The sequence below is a fragment of the Ictalurus punctatus genome, chromosome 26, assembly GCF_001660625.3.
Source record: "Ictalurus punctatus breed USDA103 chromosome 26, Coco_2.0, whole genome shotgun sequence".
Lineage (NCBI taxonomy): Eukaryota > Metazoa > Chordata > Actinopteri > Siluriformes > Ictaluridae > Ictalurus > Ictalurus punctatus.
Window position 1 is genome coordinate 5,209,821 of NC_030441.2, and position 8,870 is coordinate 5,218,690.

Below are 8,870 nucleotides of genomic sequence, written 5' to 3' on the forward strand. Positions count from 1 at the left end.
TTTTATTCATTATTTCATTCATCCATTTACTTATTCCCACGTAACTCATTTATTTATCCATCTATTCATGCATTAATGTATGTATTTGCTTAACGTTCATCTACAGATTTGTTTTCAGTGCACCTATTCAATTACTCATATAATACATTAATTCACTCATTCATTCATTTAGTCAACAAATCATCCATTCACTTTTTTCATTCACACTTTTATAACTTAATCCTCTCACTGAGACTTTTCTTTCACAATATCTACTTCTTAATATTCTCATTTGTCAATTAATTTGCTCTCTCTCCATCATTTCTGAATTAATAACACCACCATTCAGCCACTCATTTTTCGTTAACCATCTGCACTCTGATTCTTTATTCACACCCTCATTCACCCATTCATTTATTAACACATCAATATATTAATTAATTCACTCACTAATTCATCCATTTATTTACCCATTGATTAATTTTCTTTTTTCCATCCATTCACTCATTACGTATTTATTCACTCACTCACTCACTCACTCACTCACTGACTCACTAATCCATTTATTCACTCATTTATTAATGAACCTATTCACTCATTCACTCACTCCCTCATCCATTCATTCAATTATGTATTTATTCACTCACTCACCCATTCATTTAGTTGTGTACTTATTCACTCACTCATTCATTTACTCAGCTATGCATTTATTCACTCTCAGTCATCCGTTTATTCATTGACTTACTCATCTATTCATTCAATAATGTATTTATTCACTCACTCACTCATACATTTTTACATTTACTTATTTATTTACTTCATCATCCTATTTATTCTTTAAATTACTCATTCATTCACTCAATCATATTTATTTCGATATTCATATACTCACCCACCCACCCACCCATTTTGTCATTTACTCATTTATTCACATACATATTTATTTAGATATTCAAATAGTTATGTATTCACTCGCTCATATTCATTTATTTATTCATTCCATTACTTATTTATTTACTCACTAACCCACTCACTCATCCATTTATTCAGTTGTGTACTTATTCATTTATTCATTATGCATCTATTAACTCTCACTCATTTATTTAATTATTCATCCACTCACTGATCCAATTTATAGAATCACTTATTTGTTCACTTACTTGCTCATGCTTTTTTACACTTACTTATTTATTCATTTCATCATCCCATTTATTCTTTACTCATTTATTCACTTACTGATTTAGTCAGTTACTTACTCACTCACCCACACATTTTGTCATTTAGTCTACTTATTTATTCACTTACATATTTATTCAGTTATTCAATTATTTATTTACTCACTCACTGGTCTACCCACCCCTTCAGTGGAATTTAGGTCACTTGGGCTGCTTTTTGGTTTTCACTCTTTTGATTATGAAAGCAAAAGATTCAATATCATTTGCTTAAATCAAATAGATACATCTTTTATTTTAGAAACCAGTTCCTGTACCCCATCCCCCGCCCGAATTCCTGTTTCCCGCCCTTTCCTCTCTTCTGCTCCTAATTAAAGTGATTGATGAAGTTTGAACGGCGCTGCGGTGAGCGAGTGAAACAGGATGTCAACCATTCCCGCATATTGATGCACAGCTAATGACTTTGTGGCATTCGAGTCCAAAACCAGAGCTTATATTCACACTTTACCACCAGGAAAGGAGAAAATAAAGGAAAGGCAGCAATCGTTAAGAATTGAGACGCAAGAGACCAAAATGACAAATATGGCATAATTATTAGGAACACAAACACATACACACGCACACACGCACACTGAAAATATTCCGTACAATTTAGATATGTGATGCAGCATGTACGTCAATTTCTGTCCATTTGTATCCATTTGACAATACATGTAAAAAAACAAAAAAAACAAATAAGAAATAAAAAGGATCTGCTATTGCGCGTAGTTAATTATTTTACCGCATTCAACTGCGTCTCTCTCTCTCTCTCTCTCTCTCTCTCTCTCTCTGTGTGTCTCTCTCTCTCTCTCACACACACACACACACACACCTGTATCCCTGAGCAGGCGCAGTGCATACTCGCCTTTCTTCTCTCTTCCGCTGAAGAAAGGAGGAAAAAATCGCTCCGCTTCAAAAAAAAAATATACATATTCCGGGAATGAAACGATCACTCTGAGAAGCTGAGATTTTTTTTGTTGATTTTTTTTTGTCTTTTTGGAGGATATAACAGTTTTGAAATGATTGAGCGCGCACGATGCGGTTCACAAACGACAATCTGAACACCATCCAAACACGGACATAGCCAGAAATACGCTTTTTTTCGGAATTTGTGCGTGCACTTTTGATTTTTTCCCCATTTTTACCATCAGATTGTTGCTATTGTTTGTAGCTCGATTTAAACAAACACACAAACAAACATAAAAACGATCCAAACGTCACATCGATGGATTATTTCCACTGCAGCTCGGCAGAGGGGGTTAGATGCAGCACCGAGCGTTTCTTTAGACATGCTGAAAAAGCGCCGGAGTGCGGAGAAGGAGAAGAAGCAGAATGGAATTGTGAGGATGTGATAATTTCGCACTGATTCATCCTTCTAGCTCATTCTTTCTCTTTATTCTTTTTTTTATTTTTATGTCTTTATTTGTCCTCTCCGTGGCGATGCATTGGGATTTCAGAACCAAGGGAGAACGGACAGCTCCCTTCCTTCCGTGAGGAATACCAAAATATACACTAAAGGAGATTTTTTTTTGGGGGGGTGGGGGTACACAAGGTCACTTATTTGGTAAGATTAATCTCACATTGTAATCTGAGACATTAGATGATGATGATAATGATGATGATGCTTTTTTTTAGTGTTTTGTAAATAAGATGATGGAAAAAATGTTTAACCAGAGTTGGATGGCATGTATCAAAACATGAATTGTCCTCCTGTTTCTGCAGACTGCTGATCTATATGTCTGTCAGTTTGCGTCTGGAGGAACGCAGACATCCATGATCTGATAGTTTTTCCATGTCTCGGACTGCGGGGATGAATCGTCAGCATTGAAAAAATGCTGCTGTGGATTGTGTTGCTGAAGGCGGCTCTTTGTGCAGCTCTCGGGAACAGTACAAGCGACGTGTGCAAGGAGGAGATCTGCTCGTGCAGTGCAGTAGAGGGCGATTTGCACATCGATTGCGAAAAGCGCGGTTTCAGCAACCTGCAGCACTTGACTGGTCCGAGCTCGCAGTTTTATCACTTGCTGCTGCATGGGAATTCCCTATCCAGACTGTTTCCCAATGAGTTCGCCAACTTCTACAATGCAGTCAGCTTGCATTTGGAGAACAACGGCTTACATGACATCGTCCCTGGCGCCTTCCTCGGCCTGCAGCTGGTCAAGCGCCTGCATATAAACAACAACAAGATCCGGTCGTTTAAAAAGAACACTTTTCTTGGTTTGGATGATTTGGAGTATCTCCAAGCTGATTTTAACCTTTTAAGAGACATTGATCATGCTGTTTTCAGGGACTTGAGTAAACTAGAGGTCTTAATTCTTAATGATAACCTAATTAGTGCACTCCCCACAAACATTTTCCAGCATGTTCCCATAACACATCTTGACCTGCGTGGGAACCGAATAAAGACATTGCCTTATGAAGGGGTGTTGGAACAAATTCCTGGCATTGTAGAGGTTTTGTTGGAGGACAATCCATGGGACTGCAACTGTGACCTTCTTTCCTTAAAGCAGTGGCTCGAAAACATCCCACAGCGGGCACTTGTCGGCCGGGTTGTTTGTGAAGCACCTGCGCGTCTCCAGGGCAACGAACTGAACGAGACAGCCGAGTCTGAGCTCTGCCCTTCCAAAGATGGCGTCGATTCCAGTTTGGCTGCACCTCCAACTCAGGACGAGACTTCAGAACTGGATGCTCCTCCTTCTCCCACGTCCACAACCTCCAAAATGGCCGGAGTGACAGAGAAAAGCGCTCAGAACAACAAGGGCCGTCCCAAAGCAAGAGAAAACTGGCAGCTAAAAATGCCAACAGCAATAGCATCAGGCATGAGTGATGTTGCGTGTCCCCAAACGTGCCTATGCAAGCCAATCGGCACTAGTCAAGGACTTGGGGTTAACTGTGAAGGTAAAAAATTGGAGAGCGTGCTCAATCTGAGACCCAAACCTCTCGGTGCACATGAGCTAAATCTACGTGATAACAATATCCATGCCGTGAAAAGGAACCATTTTCGGGGTTACACAGATCTGAACCTGCTCGATTTAGGTGGGAATAACATAAAAGCAATCGAGAATGGCACTTTTCAAAACTTGAGCGAGTTGCGGTGGCTTTACATGGACAAGAACTATCTGGATACTGTCATGGCGGATATGTTTGTGGGACTACAAAACCTGGAATATCTCAGTTTGGAATATAATGACATCCAGCTCATCATAGCAGGAGCCTTTAGTCCAATGCCTAACTTGCGGGTGCTGTTCCTAAACAACAATCTGTTAAAGTTGCTGCCCACGGACACCTTTCTGGGTGTCTCCTTGTCCAAAATAAGCCTGCATAACAACTATTTCACCCATCTTCCCTTAAGTGGTGTCCTCGATCAGCTCAGCTCGATCATCCAAATCGACATGCATGGAAACCCGTGGGATTGCACGTGCACTATCGTGCCACTGAAACAGTGGGCGGAAAAAATGGCACCTGACGTCATCGTGAGCGACCTAAAATGTGAGTCACCAGAGGAGTTCTGGAAGCAAGATTTCCGTCACATTCGCATAGACCTGATATGCCCGGAACTTTATGAGCAGGCTTTGCCGACTTTGCTGTCCAAAAATGGCACCATTGGTACGGATTCCGACTCAGGAACGCGTCCTGGATCGTACCCCGAGCCAAGCCGAGTCTCAATTTCAGTTCTGGTGCCCGGATTGCTGCTTGTGTTTGTTACTTCTGCTTTCACTGTTGTCGGGATGCTAGTTTTCGTCCTGCGCCACAGGAAAAGGTCCAAACGGAGAGATGGGAACTCCTCGGCATCTGAGATCAACTCTTTGCAGACAGTTTGTGACTCATCTTATTGGCACGGCGCTGCTTATCATGCTGATCACAGGAGCTATGACTGCGGCTCTCACTCGCTCTCTGATAAATAAGGCACTTAGACATTCATCAAAGCACCTAAGTGTAAAAAAGCAGATGCATCCTGGTGGCACATTCTTACTCGCTCTGTTGGGAAATACCCTATTTTTTCTTTGCTTCAGTTCGCTGTAAATTTTCATGGGCCACCGTTATGGATACTGTTGTAAAATATGTACCTCTTTCTTTTTCCTTTACCCTCCCTCTCTCTCTCTCTCCCCCTCTCTGTCTTTGTGTCGCAATCATTCGACTGCAAACCTGAGGAAGTGGAAATGGTGCACGATGGGATGAGGAGCGCATGAATGTAATGTAAATAGCGACTTGTAACATATCTGCATGATCCAATCCGCATGGTTTTGACTCCCGAGTGCCGGGAACCAGACCACGACACGCTGACTCCACTGTTCTTTGATGATAACTGTACAAATATTATATATATATATATATATATATATATATATATATATATATATATATATATATATATATACACAAATCATTCATGAATATATATATAAAAAAGTACCATTTCTCTATTTTTTGTGAAACAAAAGATTAACGCAGTTAGGATTTGTATTTGTTGTTTTATTTCTGAAAAAAGGCAACACGACAGGGAGAAAAAAAGAACAGAGATGTACTAATGCATGTAGGCTACTTTTATGTTTTTATCATTATATTTATATTTTCATCTCCTTATGAGTGTATTATGTGTTATAATGCAGTGTGTTGATTCTTTTTTGTTTTGTTAATTTTTACCCAATGTAGCTAAAATTTTATTAGTGACCGTTTGTGAAGCTCTTGAACAAACGATGAGCTATGGAAGGATTTCTAACTGGATATTTTCTTTTTTATTTCGTTATGTGTAGTATGGATGTAGACTAGATTTTTATGAGGCCTATGACTCACTTTAAACTTTAATTCTTGTGAGCTTTCGTAAAGCCGTTTATTTATCATTCAAAAGGGAAAATGGCTTCTTTTCTTTCCCTTTTTTTGGGACATTGTTACTGTGAAAAAGCAAGCCTTGTAAATATCTTGTCTCCGATCAAAGGCCTCCTGCCTCTAGGTGTTGCTGTTGCATCTCAACCCAATAAAGCTGACAGAGTTGAACTTGTATATCTGTATCGAACTGCTCTGGCTAGAATTCACCCTTTTTTTATATAACCTTTGACCTTAATGCCTATTGCACATTATTATTATTATTATTATTATTATTATTATTATTATTATTATTATTATTATTATTATTATTGTTATTGTTATTATTATTATTATTATTATTATTATTATTATTATTATTATTATTATTATTATTATTATTAAACACTGGTCTTATATTAGTATCTACAAACCCATCGTTATTCACAAACTTAAAAATAATGATAAAAAGTCACAATACAAATGTTAAAAAGTTAGCTTAAATCTAGTAAAATAAAGGTAAGATTAGTATTATAGAAAATGTAAATCACTTTGTAAGCAGATGCTTCAATTAGCATACTGTATTATCATCCATCAACAAGGCCAACAGTATGCAACTCCTGATATTATTTTTATTTTGGGAAAAAAAGCATGTACCATGGTGCTTGAAAGTTTGTGAACCATTTAGAATTGTTTTATATCTCTGCATAAATGTGATCTAAAACATCATAAGATTTTAATGAAAGTCCTAAAAGTAGATAAAGAGAATCCAATTAAACAAATAAGACAAATAATATTATAAATATTATGCTTGGTCATTTATTTATTTAGGAAAATGTTCCAATATTACATATCTGTGACTGGCAAAAGTATGTGAGCCTTTGCTATCAGTATCTGGAGTGACCCCCTTTGTGTAGCAATAACTGCAACTAAACATTCCCTCTAAGTGTTGATCACTTATGCACATTTGCTTAGTGGAATTTTAGCCTATTCCTCAATACAGAACAGCTTCAACTTTGGAATGTTGATGAGTTTCTTCACGTGAACTGCTTACTTCAGGTTCTTCCACATTTCTACTGGATAAAGGTCAGGATTTTGACTAGGCCATTCCAAAACCTTAACTTTATTCTTCTTTAACCATTTTTTGGTAGAATGACTTGTTTACTTAGAGTCATTATCTTGCTACATGATCCACGTTCTCTTGAGATACAGTTCACAGACAGATATCCTGATATTTTCCTTTAGAATTTGCAAGTATAATTCAGAATTCATTGTTCCATCAATGATGGCAAGTCATCCTGGCCCAGATGCAGCAAAATATTAAATAAAACATTTTCCATAAAACATTCCTCTTGTCCACATGCCATAAAACATTTTCGCAACGCCTTGTCCACATGATCTTTAGCAAACTGCAGACTGGCAGCAATGTCCTTTTTGGAGAGCAGTGTTTTTCTCTTTGCAACCCTGCCATGCTCACCATTGATGTTCAGTGTTCTCCTGATGGTGGACTCATTAACATTAACATTAGCCAATGTGAGAGAGGCCTTTAGTTGCTTAAAAGTTACCCTGGGCTCATTTGTGACCTCACAGACTATTACACATCTTGCTCTTAGAGTGATCTTTGTTGGTCCACCACTCCTGGGGAGAGTAACAATGGTCTTGAATTTCCTCCCTTTGTACACAATCTGTCTGAATGTGGATTGGCGGAGTTCAAACTCTTTACAGATGGTTTTGCAATCTTTTCCAGCCTGATGAGCATCAACATCTTTGATGAGCATCTTTCAGTTTTTGATCCTCAGAAATCTCCTTTGTTCGTGCCATGATACACTTCCACAAACATGTGTTGTGAAGATCAGACTCTGATAGATCGCTGTTCTTTAAATAAAACAGGGTGCTCAATCACACCTGATTGTTATCCCAATCATTGAAAACATCTAATTTCTAATCTAAAGATTCTAATTTCACCTTCAAATTAACTGCTAATCCTATAGGTTCAAGTATTTTGCCACAGATTTGTAATATTGTATCATTTTCCTTCATAAATAAATGACCAAGTATAATATTTTTGTCTCATTTGTTTAATTTGATTCTTGTTATCTACTTATAGGATTATGTGAACATCTGATGATGTTTTAGTTCATATTTATGCAAATATATAGAACGTTCTATATATAAACATCATCAATTGATATTAAAGCTATTGCAATTTTCTTTTGTTCAGTTTCCCTTTTTTTATTTTACAAAATGCTATGAATGTAGTTTCATTCATACATATTTCATATTGAAATGATTATAATTTCTATTTTCAATTATTTTGTGTCTCACAAGATGCTAAAATGATCTTACCTCAACCACTGGCTAATTTAAAATATTTTCTCAAAATTAAATAGAATAAATGTGCTCATACTGTATTTTTCCATAATAAAGCTATCAAAATAATTTTATTATTATTATTATTATTATTATTATTATTATTATTATTATTATTATTATTATTATTATTATTGTACAATGTTATCCGGTATTTTTCCATTTTCTCTTTTTACATGATAAAATTTAATTACAAATTTAAATTCATTTGAATAGCTTTAATATCAAACACTTAATTTGTCTTCATTTGTTTTTATTTTTAAGAAAAAAAGTAATACACACCTAGAGTGTGAGAAATAACTATTGAATGCGTCAACATTTTTTTCAGTAAATATATTTCCAATGAGGCTGTTCACATGAAATTTTCAACTCAAATCCACATCCACACATATAAAGAAATCCAAACATTAAAGTCCATAAATGAAGTTATGTGTAATAAAGAGGAATGACACAGGAAAAAGTATTGAACACACTAATTGAACTGTATTTAATACTTAGTGGAGAAGCCTT

General features: G+C 36.6%; 1 protein-coding gene across 1 annotated transcript; it reads left to right on the plus strand.

Moving 5' to 3' along the window:
• The first annotated feature begins 2,039 nt into the window (after positions 1–2,039).
• Positions 2,040–5,493, plus strand: LOC108258480 (SLIT and NTRK-like protein 1). The gene has a single exon (XM_053676141.1). The coding sequence runs from the start codon at positions 3,023–3,025 to the stop codon at positions 5,090–5,092; it is 2,070 nt and encodes a 689-aa protein (XP_053532116.1). The 5' UTR covers positions 2,040–3,022; the 3' UTR covers positions 5,093–5,493.
• Positions 5,494–8,870: the final 3,377 nt, after the last annotated feature.

Excerpts from the sequence above, each read along its gene's own strand:
- LOC108258480 (XM_053676141.1), top strand. The coding sequence starts at position 3,023 with ATGCTGCTGTGGATTGTGTTGCTGAAGGCGGCTCTTTGTGCAGCTCTC.